This window comes from Thamnophis elegans, chromosome 4 (assembly GCF_009769535.1).
Source record: "Thamnophis elegans isolate rThaEle1 chromosome 4, rThaEle1.pri, whole genome shotgun sequence".
In the NCBI taxonomy this organism is placed as follows: domain Eukaryota; kingdom Metazoa; phylum Chordata; class Lepidosauria; order Squamata; family Colubridae; genus Thamnophis; species Thamnophis elegans.
In genome coordinates, this window is record NC_045544.1 from 72,063,167 (window position 1) to 72,087,603 (window position 24,437).

Below are 24,437 nucleotides of genomic sequence, written 5' to 3' on the forward strand. Positions count from 1 at the left end.
ACTTCCAATGATACCGCATGAAATCATTGGACGAAATCTGCTTCTGTGTTGGGTATCGTCGGATCCATGGGAAGTTTAGATAAACTTGATTGATATTTATTCAATATCAGTATTGTTTCACCCAACATCTTACTATTTGGTTAACTAAAGGATATGCTGGATCTCTGAAAAATAAGGAGGGAGAAAAATTCAATGCAATAAGGCATCACTCTTAATTGTTGCTCTACTGTTCTGTATTGGAATTAATTGAGCATATCTGAAACAATATCAGGTAGAGGATATTTTTTCCCACACTGGATGAGAAAAGAAGCCTGAGCACTCTTTGGTTTATAGGTTTTAGTTTATTTATTGAAGACGTTAGACTTCAATGGCAGACAGTTATGAATCACAGGACTGTGCTAGAATGTATATAACCATATAAAAACTATAATTTTTAATTGACAATTTTGTCAATGCTAAAACTGATGGTATTATGCATGCAAGACATTAAAAGGATGCCATCTAAGATATACTGTGTATAAAATCTGCAGGCAGAATCATATTCTCAGTATTATCTTTCTTTGTAGTCAACTTTGTCACTCAACTTTGATTCCCGGTAGGAGGAAAAGCCATCTGACAATTATAGAAGTGATCACTGATTTGTTACCTCATCCATTACATCAATGTATATTTGATGATTCAAATGGTGCTTATACATGTTCTATTATAGACCTTCCATCTGTTTCCCCTTTTATACAATATTCTGGGACATGGGAATCTTTTACAATAGGTATGTGTTTGTTGACCATAATCCTGAACAGTTACACCTTTCAGATCTTAACCTTCTTGCACCTGAACAATTTTTATCCTTCCCTTCTTCTGGGACCATGTCTGGAAAGGATATGTGCCATGCTGAATGAAAGGACAGTTCATTGGCCAAGAGCTTTTCATCTTCAGAAGTTGCATATAAAAGTAAGATGGAGAAATACAGTTGGTTTTAGATTTTGTTTATGTCTGAATGATGACCTCCATGTTTGATAGTCTCACTGGAAAGATTGATTAGCATCTATGGATTTTGATGATTTAAACTTACACATTGTAATCTGTCTCCAACAAATGATGTATCATCACTTTATGCTACCATGATCTTCTTGGAGTTAGAGAGCAACGTGAAACAGTTTGCCTTTCATAGGGCAACATTCTGGCTTCCAGCCAATATAGACAGATTCTTCTGCTAATGAGCAGAATCCAGCACAGGTGGCTAATCACACTGATAATGATGAGATGCCAAAAGGCATACTTGGCAACGTACCAAGTATGAAGACAAGGGTACAAGAAAAAACAAATGAAATATTTCTGTGTGCCTTTGGAGATAATTGCTAACCAATTTCCAGAATTTGCTAGAATTATGGTGAGGTCTACTTAAACATTGATTAACAAACTTCTGCTTTGTTGGAAACATCTTTCCTTGAGTCTCTTGTAATCATATTAGCAATAGCAATAGCACTTGGACTTATATACCACTTCGTAGTGCTTTTCAATCCTCTCTAAGCAGTTTACAAAGTCAGCATATTGCCCCCAACAGTCTGGGTCCTCATTTTACCCACCTCAGAAGGGTGAAAGGCTGGGTCAACCTTGAGTCTGGTGGGATTCGATCTGCCAAATTGCAGGCAGCCAGTGATCAGCAGAAGTAGCCTGCAATCTGCACTCTAACCACTGCTCCACCGTGGCTCGCATATTCCTGAGATATCATGGCTTCTTATCTTGTACTTACATGAGCTCTTTTGACATCTTTCACCCGACTTGTATAATTATTCTATAATTATTCATTTATCATTATTACGGCTTTGCTCCTGATTTATACTTTGTACTCTTACACAAAGTGGGATTTCTCCTATGACTGATACAGCTTCAAATTCTGGCTTGGCTGATCCCAAGTTATGGCTTAAGACTCCCAGCATTTGTGACAGTTTGTTCTGCAGTTTTGAAACTGTGTTTTCTTACCCCCTTTGGAATGTCATCTGTACACACAAGTCTCTCTATCCTGACACAAACAATACTCCATTAACAATTGTCCAAACACACTTCATCTGTATCTCAGCAAACCTTTGCAGCTGAGAAAGCCCAAGGCTTGTGTGCTATGCTCTGGATGTGATGTTTTTCCTACTATACTGATTCAAGATACTGTATGCAGAAAACCTAGGCTATGCATTATAGTGGCAGCCTGAAACAACATGTTCATGTGTGTCCAGCTGGTATTACATTCTCTGACTACTGCAACCACATGGAATCAAGCATAGCACACAAGCCAACTAAAGCCCTTGAAAACATCCTAAGTAAGCCCAAAAGACTCAGCAGCTCCAAAGAAGAAAAAACCAGGAGTTATCTACAACATAAAATGTAATGACTGCAACAGTTATTGTGTAGAGCAAACAGGGAGAAGACTGACAGAACATATAGGTGAATACCAATTAGCAGTCCGAAGACATGATGAAAACTCTTTAATTTCACAATTATGGACAGACTTAAATGTAATTTCAATTGGGAAACTGTGACCATCCCAGACCAAGCCAAGTTTTAAAATGCTAGGGAATTTCTAGAAGCCTGGTACTGTGACAAATTAGTAATCAATAGACACCTAGACATAAACAGTATCTATATACTATGCAAAAGAGACAACAAGCCAAAAAATAAGTCAGGTTTCTCAAAAGTTTGTTGTCATTGCAGGATCTGTTTGTCCTCATTGCTCTACCACACCAAATATTTTGTAGAACAGTAGTTCATTTGAAATTGCAATTCATATTAAAATAAGTATCTGTCATAAGAAATAGGAGGGGTATGAGTATAATCGCTAAAAGCCTGTTGCATCTTAATAGGGAATAATACAGGCAAGGAAGACCTTATTCAGGTTAAGGGAATCTCACCTATTTTCGTGATTTTATTATTATAAAATCTTTTTGAAAGTTATTGAATATGCATGAGATAATAATGAATATTTGATCTTAATTTTGCTTGAGGAATTAACTCTAATATTCAAGTTGTAATGAACTCCATCAGGGGAGCATCAGGCAGACTTCATTAAACTCTCCTGAAGAATGACACTAGAAGAAGTGGTGGGACTGCATTATCTTCTCTAATACTTATGTTATACTGTACATAAGTATTAGAGAAGACAATGCAGTCCCACCACTTCTTCTAGTGTCATTCTTCAGGAGAGTTTAATGAAGTCTGCCTGATGTTCCCCTGGTGGAGTTCTTACAACCTCAATGTAAACATACATACATACTTGCACAGATACTCTTTATATGTAGTTTTGTAGATTTGTTGAGATAAGCTAAATTTGGGGCCATCAGGAATGTTTTGTTAGTCCCATATTGATATGAATTGATGTGGGCAAGTTCATTAAAAGATGACACAAAACCATACTGTAAATTTTTTTAGCACAATATAATAGAAAATGTCAAGAAATAGAAAATATAGATACTAGGCATATATACTACTTACTATCAGCATAATATGCCTAAAACTTGTTATTCATAAAATAATGATTGCAACATTGACTAAGTCGTTTGCCAGGGTAGTCAGGGTAGAAAAGAGGAATGTTTTTGCCATTAACTGGCTTCTCTTTACTCTTTTTCATTTCTTTTTTTACCTTCTCTTTACTCTTTTTTCATTTATGTAAAATTGGTTAGGGGGCTGCGGATAACTTTTCTTAAATAATAAGTTTTAGTAGAGAAGGTATCAGCTCAACAGTCAAACATTTCCTGTTTGCATTTCCAATGTCATCCTTGGAGAAAACTAGAGAGATGAATGAATTCCCTCTTTGGATTTTGATGATTTTACAACAAGTATGAGTGAAGAATGGACAATTTCAGTAATGTTAGATATCTATTTCTGTCTCACTTGAATATTCTCTATTTCATTGCTATCTGAAGCACAATGTGAGTACTTGACATGAACTTGGAATTAGATAAAATTTGTTTCAGTTGTTTATAATTGTACATTTTTCCTGTTAAGAATGTCTCCCAAAATTGTGATGTTATCTAATTTTTAAAAGGGGGTAATTATTATTATGCATCAATCTAATGGAGAAATACTTTTTCTTGACCATTGGAAGGGTACATTGTTTAACAGATGTATCATTAAAAGGTTACCTCTTTGTAACCTTCAATTAAGAAATTCTAAAAAAGAACAGCTCCTCCATTCAGGTCAAGCTCTGTGAGATTGACATGTTCAGGAAACAAGAGCTGCTGGTAATTGTGGACCTGTATTGCTAATAGGGTAATATAGCAGAATCTTGAAAACCTAGCAAAATAATGCCTATGGGGAACTTATACTTCATGTAAAGTACAAGTTACATTAGAGATACTCTGAGCCTCTTGCTCACACTTTCCCCCTTTTCTAGTCCAGTTGCTCCCCTAACTGACTTGCTGCCTCCTCCATGTTATCAAGATTTGTTAGGCATTCCATCACAATCCCAGCTGCTCATATTCAGGTGATATCCTGTTTCCACTTATATAGACATGTGAGGGAAACGGGAAATGCCTTATTCCTTTGAGAATAAGGAAAATTTGGGTGGGGGGGAACCTGGTTATTAGTGCAGTTAAATATCATACATAGAAAGGAAAGCTAAACTCATTCCCCTACCAAAAATGATTTTTATAAGATGTGAATTCATATTCTGTTTCCCCAATGATTGCAGTCCTCTCTGTTGCCCAGTAGCTGATTTGTGTGCCATCAAGAAAGCTATAAGGAAAGACGAGTAATTTCCAATAAGAATCTTTAGAAATTATTTATTTAAAATAAGCTCCTTTGCATTTTATTCTGAAATGTTCTAGTTTCTTATTTTTTGCTAAATGTTGGACAAAAGGAATATAAATCAATTCTGCCAACTGCCTGAATGATGAATAAAATGGTTTGTTGGTTTCCCCCCTATTACCTGGATGTTAGGAATAATAATTATATACATTAAATATTGTAGAGCAAAATATTTATATTGTGTATATTTTAATATAAAATGTTTAGACATCATAAAAAATGAAGAGTCTAGAATATATGTTTAAGTATTTTAAAGTGAACAATAATGCATTTTAAATAAACACAGATTAATGTCGAAATGGAATATAAAAATTTATGAACATCTATGTTTGAAATTAACATGAACTGAACCTAGATTTATAGCCTTCTACCCAAGGAAATGTCAGGTACAAAAAAACCCAGACAAAATGAAAGAGGAGAAATTCATGCCTGAAAGTTTAAGGCTTTTAAATAATCAAAACTAAAACTAGTGATAAGTAAACAGCTTTTATCAGTTTTAAATATTACAATAAAAATGAGTTCATAAATACGATAAATTCTGTAGTCTGTGTAGAAATAGAAACAAAATAAAGTAACTGACCATTAATTAAAAATAGATTTTCATATCTTGCTACGCTAATATGGTTTATCTATTATGCTATGAGGTGTGAATTTTGTTTCATAGATTAGCCTTACATGTAAATGAGATCACTCAGCACATCGTAGAAATAAAATGTTATTCAAAGGGGTCTTCATTTTGATAATCAAAATAAAGAATAGAATCAAAACAGAGTTGAAGTTCTTATTCTACTAATAATATGTTTTGCAATTTTAATGTAAAAGAAGCATAACCAATGTTGCCAAATACATGCCTAGAAATCATGATTCCCCTCTCCCTTTATTTTGAGAGATGGACTACATAACTTTGCTAAGTTTGCGGGGGGAAAATACTTTTGTCTTCATGCCATTTCATAAATTTATCTCAGTCCTCAATCTCATGAAAAGTGGTTGTGTTTTGTCAGAAGTAGCGAAAATACTTTCATAAATTGATTTTGCAATTTTTGAAAAAGTGTCCTTTCCAATCCTAAATGATGTGCAACTGCATGCTCTGTGCACATCTTTTTTTCTGTGATCTCATTACTTTAGTAGCATATACAGATCCCACTTGAAAAAGACGTCATTAGTCATTGCTAATGGTAGAGATGAGGAATCCAATCATTTTTGTACTTCAACTGCTTGGGCACTTCTGTGATTCTGGCTGCCAAAGGAAGGCATGAGTATTATTATTTGGGTATTCACTTCAAAACTTCAGATGCTATACCCATTTCAGTGTCTGATTCTTTATTTAGCTAAGAACATACAGTTGATTATAGAATTGTAAAGTTTTGATACCAACATGCAGCCTCAGTCAATTTTTCTTAACTGTAGAAGCATTCAAATATTACAGTTTTGGCCTAGTTCCATTTCTAGAAAGCCTGATTTTAAAGACTTTTGCTTTTTACTTTGCTGTTCGTGGTAAAGAAGGTTATTACAGAACAAGTTACTGCTTTTGCATAAGTTTTATTACCATACATATATTAAAGAGAAAAGTGCAAAGAAACTATACATTAATATTTAATATCCTTCCTATTGTTATGAAGAGATTTCTGTATTTTTTGTGATACAGAATTATGTAATATATATGTCATATTATAACCTAATGTATTTTGCATGCCAAAAATAAATTCAACTAAGCATGTCTGTTGTTCAAGTGATTTGTTCAGAGAAAAGGTTGTTTTCAAAAGAGAGACACAAAGAAAGAGATAATAACTTTTTCTGTAGACTCAACTAGAGGTTGTAGGATCACTGTGCTAAAGTAGCAATTACATTGCTACTTTATAAAATACAGTTAAACTAGAAGGATCTATTAAAATGCCAGGACATAATAATCCCTCTACATTTACTGGCAATTTCCCTTTTAGGAATCCAATGAGAAATATCAAATAACCATTAAAAGTCAAAAAGGATCCCATAAAATTGCAGTAGTGTTATTGTATAAGGCATGATGGCTCACCAGTTAAAGATGCTGAGGTTGTCAGCAGGAAAGCTAACAGTTCGCGTTTGAGACCTGAGGGGCTGGACAATGGGGTAAGGTCCCATTACTTGCCTCAGCACCTGCCCACCTAGCAGTTTGAAAGCAAATAGATTAATAGGTACCACTTTGGTGAGAAGATAACGGTGTTCCGTTCATCTTGGTGAATAGTCACAGAAATGTCTTCTGACAACGGTAGCTCCCTCAGAGATGAGCATCACCCCCTAGAATCCAACATAATTGGACGGGGAATCCTTTGCCTTTAATTATAATCAGTTTTAAGGGATATAAAAAAGGCCTATCATTATTTTTCTGGACAGATATTAACATTTATCAAAGCAAGTTGGTAAGTCTTCAAAAAGAATTTTCAAGAAAATAAGACACAAATAAGAATGTAATAAAAGTATTGTGTCTCACGTATCCTGATTATGTGTCAGTACACGCTGCATTTACTAGTTGGGATAATAGAACAATAAGCAGGCAGGCAAGGTAAACCCTAGATTAGAGATCCTGGGCTGCACAGGATGCCATAATCATGCCTGTAATAAACCAGTTTGGGGTCATGCTTGTGGCATGCTCTTCCAAATGTCCTAAAACTGATTACTAATAACTGTTCATACCATTTTCAAGGAATGTTGCATCTGGCATGAATAAAATTAAGGCTTTAGAAAACTTGCTTTGTCTCTATCTTATCGAAAATCATTATGTATGGACCTTGATTAACCAAAGGCAGGATGGGTGATGGAGGTCAATATTTATCGATTCCTCTGATTGTGATCACAGGATATGGAAGGTTGCTTCTTGGAATGTAAGAGTAGTAAATGATAAAACACCCCAAATAAAAGGGAAAAATAGATGTGTGTTTCTGCATCTTAAAATAATGTAGAGAGTAAAGAAGATGACCTTGATGGAAAGACAGAAGACCTGCAATGTTTATCTCCTTGTTGCCTTGGTAACAGAACTTCTCCGTTTCCATCCAGGGTATTTCTTTACTCTCTACAGAGAAAGTGCAGTAGCTTTGAATGGAAGTGATGTAATTTTATGGATAGAATTTGCAGGCTTCACATGAACAAAACAAACCTGTAGGTTTTATTTATTTCATTATTTTTTAATGGCAACCATTCCAACAGACTCTGACCAGAATGCATAGTTAAAACAATTTAAAATATATACAAAACAAGATACCCTGGACTAAAAACAGCCAAAATAAAACATGACATGGCAGCTTCCTCCTCTACATTAACCCCAGACCTGAGAACAAAGCCAGGTTTTATGGGACTTTCAGAACCCCAATGGAGTAGGCATCATCCTTATCTTGGGGGATGGGTGGGGGAAGATGCCATTCAGAGACACAGGGGCTTTGACCGAGAAGACAATGTTCAATAGAAGAAATCTGGAACATACTCACTCTGCCTGAATTTACCAGGCAGGACAAATAATGGGAGAGAGTTGGTCCTTCAGATAACTGGGACCTATGCCATTAAGGGCTTTAAAGTAACAACTACCACCTTGAATTGCACACAGAAGCCAACTAGTAGCCAATACAGTTCACATAGCTCTGATACATGGGCATATTAGGAAGTGCCCATTACTGCTTGCACTGCTGCACTTTGAACCAGCTGTAGCTTCCATATAGTCTTCAAGGATAGCCCCACCTAGAACACATTGCAGTAGTCCAGTCATAAAATGACCAGGAAAATTCATTTCCAGTCTGAAATGAAATGAAATGAAAGAACTAACATGTATAATCAAAAGTATAAAATGGTATCATCTAAGTTGCTGTAAGTATGACATTAGGAATTCATGGGTTGGTAACGGTTCTATAAAATAAGTTGTAATAGAAGAACCAGATACTTTTTTGGGGGAAATGTGCCACATTCTGAATAAAGCCAATCTGGAAAGGGGGGGGGGAGATTCTGTTAAATGTAATGAATGAATGAATGGAAATGAGAGTTTACAGGAAAAATGATTGTGTCATTCAGAGATGTAAGAATGAATGACAATGATGACTCTTTAGTGCATCTCTGCCGGAAGAGAATGTACAGGTCCTGTATGAAAAAGTATTAGAAAATAAATTAATCTATGTATAGAATGAATGGATTCAAAATGTGGGGATTATTTAGAAGGAAATGAAAATAATTACAAAGTGCTGTAGAAGTGTGTGGAGCTAATACTAATGGAAAGAATGGAGAAATAACAAAGAAACTGTAGATGAGCAAAAATCTATGCAACATAATGTTTTCTATCAAAATGGGTATAAGATAAAGATACTGTGTTTAGAAGAAATAGTAAGGAGTGGTCACAATTAAAGAAGCAAAATAGTTTGGTGGAAATAAAAACTTTTGAATGTGGGTTAAACAAGGAGACTCCATCAGAGTGGATAGAATTAAAAATGAAAGTGTTTTAATTATTTGAATTAAAGACTTGAAAGTTAGAGATCTGTATAGGAATGATATAGGGTGGGACGCGGTGGCTAAGATGCTGAATTTGTCAATCAGAAAGGCCGGTAGTTTGGTGGTTCGAATCCCTAGCGCCGTGTAACAGAGTGAGCTCCCGCTCCTTGTCCCTGCTTCTGCCAACCTAGCAGTTTGAAAGCAAGTAAAAATGCAAGCAGAAAAATAGGAACTTTGATGGGAAGGTAGCAGTGTTCCATGCCCCTTTGGCATTTAGTCATGCCGGCCATATGACCATGGAGATGTCTTCGGACAGTGCTGGCTCTTCAGCTTTAAAACGGAGATGAGCACCACCCCCGAGAATCAGGAATGACTAGCACATACGTGCAAAGAGAACCTATACCTTTACCTTTTATAGGAATGATGTGTCAGTCAGATAATAAAAATGAAACAAAGGTTGCAGATATCAGGGTCCAAGAAAAAAAATGTTGAAAAGTATGTAAAAATGGAGGAATGGTAAAGGTGCAGGAATTAATATAAGAAAGAAAAGTAAAAGGACTGAGAAGAAAGGAAGAGTAATAACATTGTGGTTCAATGGTTTTGATGACATTCTCAAAAAATAGAATGGGAAGTTTAAAGACCAATTTTTCAATTTCAATTTCAATTTTAATGGATTTGTATGCCGCCCAATCCTGAAGGACTCCGGGCGGCCTACATAAAAACAGTTTAAAAAATATTTAAAAAATTTAAAATACAAGACAGAAAGGAATTAAAAAAAAGATACAACATGCACTCGATTTTAATGGGGCTGAAGCTCAATCAAAGATCAGCAGCCCCAGGCCTGCCGGAACAGCCAGGTCTTAACAGACTTTCAGAAGGCTGAGAGAGGGGGGAGGGTCTGGATCTCATGGGGTAGATCGTTCCAAAGGGCCGGGGCAGCTACAGAGAAGGCTCTCCCCTGAGTAGCCGCCAGACGACATTGTGTAGTCGACGGCACCCGGAGAAGGCCCACCCTGTGAGATCTTATTGGGCGCTGGGAGGTATGTTGCAGGAGGCGGTCACTGAGATATCCAGGTCCTAGGCCATGTAGGGCTTTAAAGGTGATAAACAGCACCCTGAAGCATGTTCGGAGACCAATAGGGAGCCAGTGCAGCTCACAGAGGATAGGTGTAACATGGGTGTATCTAGGTACACCCAGTATCGCTTGTGCAGCTGCATTCTGGATCAATTGTAGTCTCCGAACACTTTTCAAGGGCAGCCCCATGTAGAGCGCATTACAGTAGTCGAGCCTTGAGGTGACGAGGGCATGAGTGACCATTTGGAGTGCCTCCCGGTCCAGATAGGGCCGCAACTGGTGCACCAGGCGAACCTGGGCAAAAGCTCCCCTGGTCACAGCTGACAAATGGTGTTCTAATGTCAGCTGCAGGTCCAGGAGAACACCCAAGTTGCGGGCCCTCTCTGAGGGGTGTAAAATTTCACCCCCCAGGTTTAAAGGTGGAATATCTGGACTATCTTTGGGGGGCAGCATCCAAAGCCACTCAGTCTTGTCAGGGTTGAGCGCAAGCTTGTTCATTCCCATCCAGACCCTGACAGCTTCCAGGCACTGGCACATTACCAAAAGTCAATGTATGGAGCAATCAAGTTTGCAAATATTAAAAAAACCTGCTGAGAAATATAATTAATAGTGTTGGTGCAAACTAGATGTGGTATGGTAAGTTATCCTCTTCTCTTACATCCTGCCTTTAATTTATTTGGCTTACTATTTCTTAGGCCCTTTCTGAGCTCTACATTATGTTGCTTAGGGAATAATGTGATGAGTATCTACTGTATACAGTATATCTGGGATATTATCCATCAACTAGTTAACTATGACATGGCACGTCAGTCTGTTTCCTAAATTTCAGTCACTGATGCAAGAATGATTACTTTATATTCAAAATTCCCTTTAATGTTTTTGCTTTAGTTAAACCATTTGTTTAATAGTTACTGGACACCACTGGAATTTTTAAAAAAATATACCTTCCAATTTCCCTGAGGACATACTAAATGCACCATATTTTCTCTTAAACATTTGTTTCTTTCATTTGACTAAAACAAAAATCGATTATGAGATTTGTGACTAACAAAAGATATATGGTTGGTTTAATATGACATCACACAGGTATATCACGGACACAGTACAATATCAGGGAGCCTTTGGGAATTGTACATGAAAGACATAATAGATGGTTAAGAGGAAAATGGAATTTCTCCCTTGGAGAACTGACATAATATATTCCCATGCTCTGGTTTTATAGTTTCCTCATTGGCTTGTTTGCTCTGTAATTAATCCCACATGTTTAGGCGAAAATTATTAACAGATATGTCTAGATAACACAATTTCTACTTCTAAATTGTAAAATATATATTTCATGTTTTGCATTTTTATGATAGTTACATAAGGACAATTATACACCCAGCCCTTGGAAAATAAATGCAGTGTTTTTACAGGAATCAGATTAACTAAAAACCTGTTGTTGTGTGGTATTAACATCCTCCATTTTTATTGCCTTGTCCTGTTCTACTGATTTGGTGTTATGAAATGCCAAGCAAAGAAAGATAGAGAAGCAGTTCTCCTAGGTGCTGCTTGGAGAGTCCACACATGGGTTAACATCAGCCTGCTGCCCAAGGACTGCCTGCCTCGTCAAGGCCATTCTAAGTCTAGGCCACAGGAGGCAGGTTCCAAAGTCCAGGCCTACTATACACATTTCCGCCTCTCCCCTTGATACCTCAGGTTATCAGGAAGATCTTGTTGGAGAGAATGGAGGTTCTGCTAGTTGTCCTGCACTGGCTAAGGAGGTCCTGGTTCACCAACCTTGTCAGCCTGTCAGTGACCAAGCACTGGTGCATAGGAGCAAATCTCCCTCAGCCAAGGGGCCATTCCGCATCCGGATTCTCAATGGCTCCAATTGGCTGTTTGGACCTCCTGAGGTGGGACAACTTCTCTGACAAGGTCATCTGCACTATCCAGGCATCCAGACAGCCTTCTACAGTGTGGATCTATGATGTAACATGGACTATCTTTTCCTCTTGGTGTCACTCCCATCACATCGATGCCACCGCAGATGGCTGCTAGTCACTATTTTGTCCAGAGACGCTTCTCAACCATTAAGCAGACACCCAAGGGTCCATAGCTTCCTGAAAGGGGATACCAATCTACCCCCCCCCTCATGACAGCACACTGATACCCTACTTGGGACCTATTGATGGTTCTGCAGACCCTAACATCGGCGCCATTCAAACCAATTCGTTTCATTAGCCTGCGACATTTCTCGTTTAAAACTGCCTTTCTAGTAGCCATCACTTCAGTGCGCAGAATTTCGGAGCTGGCAGTGCTCTCAGTTAGGGAGGACCTCTCCCAAAAAGTAACATCTTATTCCATAGATCACAAGAGGTCATCCTCCCCGACTTCTGCCTGCACCCCAGACATCCCAGGGAGCACATCTTATACAAATTGAACGTGCGCCGCACAGTGTGGATATACAAGAAGAGGACAGCTCCCTTTCACAAATTGGAATCATTCTTCATATCCTTCCAGCCCACCTCCATGGGCAGGAAGGTATCGTCTTCCACCATAGGACTGCACGCCTGCATTAAGCTAGCTTATGAACATCAAGCTAGGCCTGTTCCTCCTCGTATAACAGCGCACTCTACAAAGAGTGCTGCAACTACGGCCGCTTGGGCCACGCAAGCTCCTATCGAGGAGATCTGCAGGGCAGCTACCTGGTCCTCGCCATCTCCATTCATTCGTAATTACAGATTGGACTCCTTTGCGGCCACTGAAACTTCCTTTGGACGGAGGGTCTTGCAGTGGGTCCTCGCAGCTCCTGCTAACCAGGACATTCCTTCTTCCCACCCTGGAACTACATGGGTGGGTGTGTTTTGATTTGATTTGATTTTATTAACATTTATAGGCCGCCCTTTTCCCTGAGGGGACTCAGGGCGGCTTACATAAAATAGGGAGGGGGGGGTACAAAACAATAAACATAAAACAATACATGAGAGTAAAATAGTACACAACATTCATTCATCAGGGGACAGATTGTGGTCTTTATCCCCAGGCCTGACGGGATAGCCAGGTCTTAAGGGCTGTGCGGAAGGTCTGGACGGTGGTGAGGGTACGAATCTCCACGGGGAGATCGTTCCAAAGGGTCGGAGCTACTACTGAAAAGGCTCTCCTCCGTGTGGTTGCCAGTCGACACTGACTGGCAGATGGTCAGTGTGTCCCATGCTTAGACTCTCCAAGCAGTGCCTAGGAGAAAGACTTTGGGCTTACCTGAACGGTCATTCTCTAGGCGCTGTGGGAGAGTCCAACCCCACCCTGGGGTATTCCACTGGAGCGTGAGTCACCACTCTGAGAACATAGTGCACCTTTACCAACATCCTTCTAGGCCTCATCTTTTCATTTTTTAAACTGGCCTCTAAATGGAGCAGGAGGCATGGCTACACAAACTTTGAACTCAGTCCTTGGGCAGCAAGCTGAAGTTAACCCATGCTTGGACTCTCCCACAGTGCCTAGAGAATGACCATTCGGGTAAGCCAACAGTCATTTTCTGACCAGTGAGCTACTGATATTTTTTTCCCTCCACATTGCCATTTTGGATTAGATTTGGCCTAAAGAGCTTTTTCTCTGTAGATACTATACATAGAATTCATTAATATTTTTCTTTAACCTAAGCTATACAGGTAATGGTTCTCCTGCCACACCTAAGTATTCATCTATTAAGAATTGTTTTTATATTTTAGCTATAGGTACTCCTCAACTTACAACCAGTCATTTAGTGACCAATTTTATGACCAACTTGAAATAGGGACAACTGCTTCAAAGTTCCAATGGTTGCCCCCCCCCCCCCAGTCCCATCCCAAACTTTGGGCACACAGGAACAGTGTCACATATTTACAGCCATTTCAAGCATCCTTGAAATGGATTGTTGACCATGTTTGACAATGTTTGCCAAAACCCAGCACTTACTTCTGGTTTTCAGCAAAACTGTGCCCATAGCGAACCATTGGTTTGTTTAATAACCACCACAGCTACTTTATGACCGCTGTGTTCACTTAATGACTTCTGTAAAAAAAAGTTCATAAAATCCAGTTGGTCTTATTACTATTCCAACATACAATAGATAGGTTCCAGGGTTACCTGTATATGATATCCAAATAATGTATTGAAAACAGTTCCTCTGCAATATTGATTTCTTTCATACTTAGCAAAATAACTCTTGTTTAGCAGCAGAGCTCTATACTATGCTAAGTTTCCCAAATTCAAATTATTTTGGTTTGGAGCGTGCTGTTTCATGTTCAAAACAAACTTTTTTGTTCACTTGGGATAAGTTTCAAGTTTGTAATAGCTCTGCTTCAAGATCAAAACACCTGTTTGGGAGAGGTGAAATGCGCCGCAAAGTGTGAAAAGAATCAATTAATGCAAAGCAGTTGTTTTAATCTAGAAATAGGGCATTTTGCACTTACAGTGCCTTGAATTCAAAATGTATAGGTATGCCTGTAAAGCACCAAGCATCCTATTGATGCAACATTTATAAAATCTTTCTTGTCTTAATAACTTAACATGGCTTTTTATGGCATTCCCAATTAATCTTCCCTCTTAATTCCTGCAAATAATTATGAAATAATGAATTGCAAACACTGTTAAAATAATTTTAGCCAAAAGGTTTTATTTGTTGTTCCTTTGCTGTCTTATTTCTTTCATCTTGTTGTTACTTCATTCTTCTTGCTTCATTATATTTATCTTTTAATTAAAATCGTCTTGTTAGTACACCATTAATGTTCAAAAGCATAATATTGTAAAAACAAAATGAAAAACCCAAAGTTAATGTAAATATCCTGTTTAAATTTTACATTGGATTACAATTCCCACCATATGCTGTGACTTTTGGTTTAGGTGGTAAAAACACTATCATGCATAATCAGATGATGTTACTTTAGGGTGATTTGGAATCTAATCTATCTTTGCTTATTGTGTAATATTTAGAACTGTATGTCAAGGATTAGGCAGAGAGGCATTTGACACTCAAACAACATAAATGACACATAACAAATGTAAACTAAACTCAATATCTCTACAGAATCTGCGGAGCATGTACAGAAACCATTGTACTGCCAATATGTTGCACTGGATTTTATTATTTTACTAGACAACCCATGACCCACTGGGTCATTCTTTCAGAGATATTTCCTTACCTAAATAGAGAACAGAATGGCCATGGGTGGGCAAAAAAGCAGTGGGAGAGAGAGCAACCTGTGTATCCATACGCATATCCACATACAAAATATGCAGGACATCATTATGATACAATTCTATTCTACATTTGCTTATATTTGGCACAAGCAGATGTGTGCCTGACAGCATACAGTCCAAATATTCTTATCAGCTGGAAGATCTGAGTCAGTGAACAATTAATTTATAAAAAAAAATGTGTGAAGCAACTGTATTGATTGCTAAGTTCATCCACAAAGTCATTAGTCAGTCACTGACAAAGTAAACATCAGTCAGAGACTTCTAATGGCATTTTTAGAAAGAGTTACTATATAAGATGATCGTAAGAAAAGAGAACTGTGATGAGATATTAAACCAACCTCTTCTGAATGTTTGTACTATGTTACTTGCCTGTATCTTTAAAATATCATTTTTTTGACTACGTCTTCAGAAAATCATGTCGCCTATAAGAATTAAGTTAATGTTTTCATAACTTAAATTATTTTCTTTAACATAATAAAAATGCAACTTGCTTTATTCTGGAGGAACATTGCTGTTATATTTTGATTGTAAATTGTGAAATTAAAAAAAATCCAATGAACTGAATTAATTAATTACAACCTGAAAAGTCACAAAAGCAATTATATGTAACTAGTGGTTTGGCTCATTGGTTTTTTTAAAAAAATAAATAAAAGCAGTTGTATGAAACTGGTGCCATTTATTGACTGATTTAGAAAAGTAACAAAGCACTCCATCATTAGTACATCTTCTAGAAAATTACAGAATTGGTAGGAAAATGGATCTGAATATAAAATACAAAGTGTGGTTAGCAATATTTTCCTTTGCTTGTTTCTTCTTGGGAGCCAGATTTAAATAGGATAAGAGGAAATCAGATGACTGCAGCCTCTAGCAAAGTAGAAGGAATCACCAAGATAAAGTTAGGGAAAAATGAGTTAGCTTGGGTAGAGGTGGTATAGTTAAAAATAAAACCATTTGTTCTTCATGAAGGCAATTTGATTAATTTGTTACATTCCAACACCCAGGATGGATTTCCGTGTAATGCAAAGAGGGTCTATGAACGAAGCACATCCATCATGTGTAGACTACACTGCTTTTCTGATGATGGCTCCATATTCCCCGGAGACTTAAATGTAATCTGTTGTTGCCCTTTTGCTCTGACATTTGATGTTTTACTTTGAGGGAAGTGTGAGCAAATAAAAGGCTAGATATTGATTTCTGCACTGAAGTTAATAATTTCCACACATGTAATGCTTGGAATGGTGCTTACTGTTATACAGAATTTGATATTACAATATTTCTTGATGAACAAGAGAATACATAACTCTGTGTGACAAACTTTTTGTGTCTCTTGGTTCAGAGCTAAGTCAGGTCAGCAGCAAAATGAGTACAGTTGCTTTATTGTGAACTTAATAGACTTTTGTTTACATCACAGGCTACCATGTACTGTGGTCGGATTGACTAATTATACCCATGGGAAGCTGCAAATGGATAAAATCAGCACAGCGTATTGGGCACATTTGCAAAACTTCCAAACTTTGTAATAAATACTTAGTTTAAACTTGCTGAGAAAGGGACTATCAATTTATTCATTGGAACTAACAATATGGTTTGTTGCATCAATATCTTCAGTCTTTTCAGAAACAATTCACAGGAATTTTGAAATTTTTCATTATATCCATATATAATAATGTAGTTCCTGATCTAAACTCTATACTATATTTTCCTGAAAGGAAGATGTGTTTTTAGCCAGTTGTTTTTAGTTCTACAAATTGTTATCAAAAAGGAAGTAGAATTTTCTTCTTTCTTCTCTCTCTCTCTCCCTCCCTCTCTCCTTCCCTCCCTCCTTCCCTCCACCTCTCTCTCTTTCTCTTTCTCTCTCTCCCTCCCCTACTCTCTCTCTGTACCATTTGCACAAATCTGAAATATTTTTTGGGGGGAATTAGATTTATATGGACTTGACAAAGGGAAACTACAGTAGATATTATATGGAAGTTTTGATGTCCTTATAATTTCTCCCTCCCCTCCTTTTTAGGCTAGTTTTCAATGAAGGATAAACGAACAGTATCAAATCCCCCCCTCCTTTTCCTTCATTTATGACCAATGCTTTTACTGTATTTAAGTAAACTATTGTTCCTGCTTGGAAATTAAAACTTGGTCCTAGCCTGAGAGTACATAAATCCCTCCCTCTCTTTCTGCTTAGTGTTAAGCTGCTACATATTTAATTTTGTATCTTTGTAATTGTTTTCATTTTCTTTTTATTTGCCATCTAGAATCACTGGTTGAGATGGCTGGCCATACAAATTGGATGGATGGATGGAGTTTGGCTACAATTTTCTTATATTGGTAGCACAGGCTTTCATTAAACTTCTTCCAGAAGAAGGTTTCATGTGAGGCATTCTTTCCCCATCTGCATAAGACTCTGTAGTATAGTGTTATGATTTCTCACCCCTCTCTTTTCTTCAGTGGCCTTACATGACTCCACTTTTTCACTGAAAAAAACAAGCATTGTTTAAAAAAAAAACAGCAAACTTACATACTAGGCAAATAAGCAACCAAGAACAGTCTTAATTGTTATGTTTGTAACTGGCCATCCCTAATCCTTTTTTAATGTGGATGTGTCATGCTGTCTAAGTAAATACATTAGCACTCAAGTCAGGTATCGGCCTCTGAGCATCTGCATTAGTAAACCGGTTCCTTCTTGCCCCCATCTTGTTCTTCCTTTCCCTAGTCTCTACCAGTAGCAGCAAAACTGCTAGTTTTCTGGAACTGCTTTCTAAAAACAACAAATAACCTAGTGGAACTGTTAAAAATCAGGTTTATGCAGGAGTATATTCTATTAGATACATTTCTTAATGAATACAATTATTTAGGAAGTGTTTTAAGGTATGCAGTTTAATTGTTCTTACCTGGTTTGTACTGCCAGTTGGAGCAGCTAAACAAGACGAAGTTAGAAACCCCATTCTTGCATTTGAGTTGTGACAGAGTAAGTCAGGGAACATGGATTGCTTGTAATGCTAAGCAAACCACAGACTTTCCTGATTATTTAGTCACTGTCATGGACAGAAGTGATGGCGCGACTGATCATTGTTTACTACCTCATTAAATGCACTTGAGAGATTATCATTATGTGCAAACTGGCCAACCAAGTACTTGAGAGATTAAAACCAACAACTTAAATGGTTCCTAAAGGACAAAAAGCAATTCAGAGCAATGTCTGCGGCTTTGCTGTAATATATTTCCACAACTTCCCAGCATTTAATAGACTTCAGATGATATATTTAGAATCAAGGCTACAGGTATCTTAAAATCTATTCAATGTAAAAGCATAGAAATGCACCCTTGAAATAAAGGTTTAATATGGTGAAAGGACTTTTAAAATAAGAATGTTAGCTATAAAAAGGAGAAATACTGGAAAGCTTTCATTTCATTTTTCCCAGGAAGTTATTAAATTTATTGAGACAAGACTACTTCCAACTAAACACTTCCCATAATAATATACCGTATTTTTCGGAGTATAAGACGCACCAAGATTTTGAAGAGGCAAATTAAAAAAAAAGGTTTTGCACTCTGCAGACCTCCCAAAAATGACTCATTTTTCATGAAAACGGGTCCATTTTTTGTCAAAAAAAGGGCATGCATAGCCTTTAGGAGGCTTATAGAATGCTCCTGGAGGTGGGGGGGGGGCAATATTGAGCAAAAAACGTCCCATTTTTCACTCATTTCTGCCCTCCCCAGCCCCCAGGAGCACTCTGAAAGCCTCCTAAAGATTATGCACGGCCATTTTGGTGAAGTTCGGGAGGCAAAAACATGATGTATTCAGGTTATAAGATGCACCAGATTTTCAACCTCTTTTTTGAAAGAAAAAGGTGTGTCTTATACTCCAAAAGATATAGTAATTGCATCCAAGCATCATAAACAAATTTCTATAAAGAAATGTCTGGTTCTATATCAGTAGAATAGTAGAGTAGACTTTGGGAATATGTTTTTTTTTAATGTAATACTTTTATCCTCGTTTTAAAGATTTACATTTTATATGTAAATTAATATATTGTCATACTTGTCATGGCAAGAAGAGGGCATTTTTTTGTGTGGGTTGCATGATATAGGGGCCACCACTGTGAAGAGGCACCTTTGGCCTTCCACCATTTTGACCCCACTTTTAGTGAGGAGTTTGAGAAACCCCATTCACAGGGTGTGTTGATTACATGCATGCCAAACCGTGAAGGTTAAACCAGCACTTTGAGTTTGACCTAGAAGTCTTGATAACCAGTGCTATAGCTTCAGTGTAAATGTAGCATTGCTGAACCATTTTTTAAAATCAGAAATTAGGCCACTGCATTTTGTTCAGTCTCCATGTAAAGCATATTGCAGTAGTGTAACTTTAAGAGAATAGAATTATGAATTACTATTGAAATGTTTTATACTTTTACTGCAACATTTCATCAAACAACCTTTTTCATACCTTCTATTAACATAACTTCACATACTTCTCTTGCATAGTTCTTTTCTTTCTTTCATACATATTCCATAATTTATTTCCTTGTATTGACTTCATACTGTTGAATGTTATCTTTCAGTATTTTTACATTTAGGACTTTTTCATCCTGCAGACATCCTTTCATTCTATTTTCCTTCTGAAATTTCTTTGTCTTCCCTATCCATTTCTTTTCCTCAAATCTACTTTTAACAGTATAGGTAGTCCTACTTTAGCGACCACAATTGGGACTGGCAAAGCAGTCACTAACTCAGTGGTTAAGCAAAGCGGTCATTAAGTGAAACCATGACTGTGCTTACTTCAACCTTACTTCAGCTTTCTTTAGCTTTACAGACCTGCAAAGGCTATAAATGTGAGGACTGGTCTCAGATCTTCTTTTTTTATCACTGTTGTAATTGCAGATGATCACTAAACAAATCAACCAGTTGCTAAACCAGGACAATCTGTAACCAAATAGATGTTTCACCCAAATTCAGAACCTCACATCACTCCTTTGCTCCCTTATTTCCATAATCAAATCAATCATGCTTTTTAAATTATACTTTCCATATAAATCTGCTTTAAAATTATTAGGTTAAAATTAGCAAAAGAAAAGAATACCTATATACAACAACACTGAAATATTAGTATAGATTCAAAATAATAAGCGTAATAATATTTTCAGAGTGGGAAAGTTCTGGATATTATAAACAAAACAATTCTAGAAAGTTAAGTGTATTACTTGAAAATCTTTTCCTTGATTAAAAAAAAAACATCCAACCCTAATTCAGATGTTCAATGGTATATAGAAACATGCCTTTGGTTTGAATGAACTGTAGATTTTATAATTCATTTAGTTGACACCCATAATTGAAAAATCCATGGTTTTTATAGATTTCAAATACTAACATAATGTTTATAGATAGCATGTTAATTCTATTGAAGAACCCCAAATACTAATAATAATATGGAATAACAAAACTATATGTATTACATTTCCAGCAGAAAGTGACCCTTGAAGAAGATGACTTTAAGTGTGTTGTAGATATGTTAAATTTTTCTGAATGTATTAATGAAAGTAGGTGTAATTTGAGGGAGGGGAAGCACTGTGCCTTGAAGAGATGCATCTGAGTCAGGCTCACCAGGGACATTTCAATAAAATGATAGAACAGCCACATGAAAGTCTTGTCTGGAAGCACATCTTCCCAGATCATTTTAATGCTAGAGAATCACATCAAAATTAGAACAGATTTAATTTTATGACTATGGATTTTATAAAATGTAGTGTGGCAGGATATTTTAATATTCATCCTTGCACTGTGCCCACAAAATTATTTTCATTTCAGGTATACATATTTAAGAGAGGGTGTGTTGGGGTAGGGGAGAATTACAGGCTTCTTTCAAATTTAAAGGAAATATTTCAGTCAGTGCTTCTGCATCCATACAAATGAGTGTCTGTATGTATGAGTGTGTATAGACCAGAGGTGATATTCTACTGGTTCGGACTGGATCACCCGAACCGGTAGTGGAAATCGCGGGTGGCTCAATATGCGCATGCGCAGGCATGGCCCGATATGCACATGTGCACACGTGCTCGCATTTGCAAACGGTAGGAAAGGTAAGCGTATACCACCCCTGGTATAGACACACATCCACATCCACAAACATACATGATATGTATAAACAAATGGAAAGACATTTCGATTCCCACCACGGACAAACGGCTACAGAAGCTGATGGAGTTGTCCAAAATGGCTAAATTGACCATTTCAGTTAAAAAAAGAATATAAGTATCTTGGTTGTCACATGGAGACCGCTTCTGGACTTTATACTTGAGGTGGAAAAAGTGAAACTTTGATTTTGGGTTTTACCGATTAGACTTATGTTTATAGAAATAGCTAGTTTATATTACTATGGAAAAGCAAAAAGTTGTGGTTTGATGTGAATGCTTTATTTTACTGTAACAGAGGAAGTCAACACTTTTTTTTTCCTTTTCCTCACTTCTCTTCCCCCCTTTGGTCTCACTGTCTTCCTATTTTCTTTTGTATTTGGAATCTTATTTTATAACCTAATAAAAAATTCTGAAAAAATAATATATATATACATATACACAAACATATGCACACACATACCAGCGTGCTCTCTCTCTCTCTCCCACAAACTCACACATACACATATACAAATAGATAGATAAACAGATAGATAGATAGAAAGAAAGAAAGAAAGAAAGAAAGAAAGAAAGAAAGAATATGTATATCTGTGTATATGTATTCCTTAGCAGACAACCAAGGCAGTCTGACTAATCTGTCAGAAGTACATGTCATTACCATTTGAAGAGATGCTGTTTGGCATTTCAGGAGGAGATGAATCTCATTAAGAAATAACAGGGTATAGGTTTTAAGTGAATCACAGATTTCTTCTGTTCAATTCCTATCCATTTTAGCAGAGCTTTCACAGAAGCATCTCCCAGTGGATGCTCATGTTAGTAGCACTGAATTAATGCTTCTCATCACCAACAAATACACATAGGGACCATTTCACTTCTGAATTGTCTTAGGTACTGCTGACAACAGCAAGGTCTTTCTTTCTTTATTTCTTTCATTCATTCTTTTCTCGCTTTTGCTTAATTTTTGACAGCTCACATTTGCACATAGGAATAAACCAATAGCATTCTGATTTACCCAGGTTCTTCATTACCAAAGCAATTGTTATTCAGTACCATTTCCAGGTCTAATTACCATCACAGAGTGTGCAAGAAAAAATGTGGCAGGACATTAGAATTTTAAAACTGAGCCCATTTAGTTTACACAGAATGTGGCAGAAACATAAGCAGCAGAAACCAATCTCGTCTTCATTCATCAAAAAGAAATCAGCGGAGATGAAGCCTGTGCCATTTTTGGAGGTCTTCTTCTTCCTTTGTGTTTTATCCTTTTGGTGCAGTAGAATTTTCCCTTGAATTTCTGGTTTTCCACAAGTCAGTTTCCTCTACTGAAAGCAGTAGCAGGAAAATATACAAAAAGGGAAGCATCATCATTTACCAACTTGTTCAACTGTACATGTAGTACACTAGAATCGTTAAGAACAGTGCTAATTAGCATTCCATTAAAAGGATGAAATCCTGCTAAAACCCAGGGTCTGATTCTGACAGTGTTAGTGAAACATCGCTCACTAATGCAGCCTTAATTCTTTTTATTTTGCAGAGACAGCAAGCTGACCATGTTGCTCCGAGAGTCCCTTGGGAACATGAACTGCCGTACCACCATGATAGCTCACATTTCAGCAGCTGCAGGAAACTATGCTGAAACCCTTTCTACTATCCAGATTGCATCCAGGGTTTTAAGAATGAAGAAAAAGAAAACTAAGGTAAGGGCAGTCTTTGGTTGTCATTCATTGGAAAAAGCAAAGCAGCCCAAGATAGTAAATAAATGGAAGGCCACCTCTACAGAAATCAATATTCATGGTCTTTGAGTGCATGGCAGTACATTTAAGAGTGCGTGTGGAAAGGAGGGGGAGTCATATGTTTTGTACTTAGTAAATTATGCAGTGCTTTTAACAGCCACATACATGGCAGAGAACTTGTGTTCTTTTCTTAAAATATTATTAGTACAGAGAGCTCCTTGAAATTCAGTTTTCTTTCTCATAATTCATATTAATGGCCTGCGGAATATAAATCAATTTTTTGAGATCAATGAACAGATTCCACAATTATTGCTATCCAACAGACTGTTCATAGAAAGAAACCTTTGCAAAACAATAGGTTGTTGTGTGTGACATCAATGTTAATTTCCCTGTAATTTTCTTCATTACTTTTTCAAGTACAAGCTTGTCAGGGCATTTTAAGCCAATATTAGCAGTTAGTGTGTGAATTAAGCTCAATTTCTGATCTGAGCCGTGTGAAATCTTCTGAAGAAATAAAACATTTGCAAGATGAAGATATTTACTGAGAAGTTGTGGCTGTAATGTTTATTGAGTGCAATATTACTTCTCAATGCTACCTTTTAAAAAGTTGTTTTAGCAAATTAGAGCGGCGCTGAAGTGACAAAGAAAACATAGAAAGATAACACAGCCAGAATTTTCAAAGCTGTTTTCAATGGGGGCCCTGGGCTTGGTATTTTTATAATATTTAAACAAATGTATTAACATTTGTTGTATGCTGCCCAGAGTCACTTTCCAAAAGATGGACAGCTATTCGACTGATAAATAAATAAATAAATAAAAAACCTTTTACATGGTTGTTTCCCACCTGAAAATTGGGAATCGCGTACTTTTTATTCATATGCGGTTGTTTGCAGTTTCACAATAATAAAGAAGTTAACATGAGAGGTGAAGAACTTTGGATATTGTTTCAGTTAACATTTTCTAGCATCTTTATTGGAAATAACAACTTCCAAACATTTCCTGAGCCAGCAAACAGGCTTTCTGTTCTTTGTTTTGTTTTGTTTCCACCTC

At 37.0% G+C, this 24,437-nt stretch overlaps 1 protein-coding gene across 1 annotated transcript in view; it reads left to right on the forward strand.

Moving 5' to 3' along the window:
• Window positions 1-24,437, forward strand: part of KIF26B (kinesin family member 26B) — a 330,120-nt gene that overhangs the window by 280,051 nt on the left and 25,632 nt on the right. Inside the window, exon 11 of the mRNA XM_032214888.1 lies at window positions 23,189-23,351. Within this exon, the coding sequence (XP_032070779.1) occupies window positions 23,189-23,351 (163 nt within the window). The remainder of the gene's footprint in view (window positions 1-23,188; window positions 23,352-24,437) is intronic.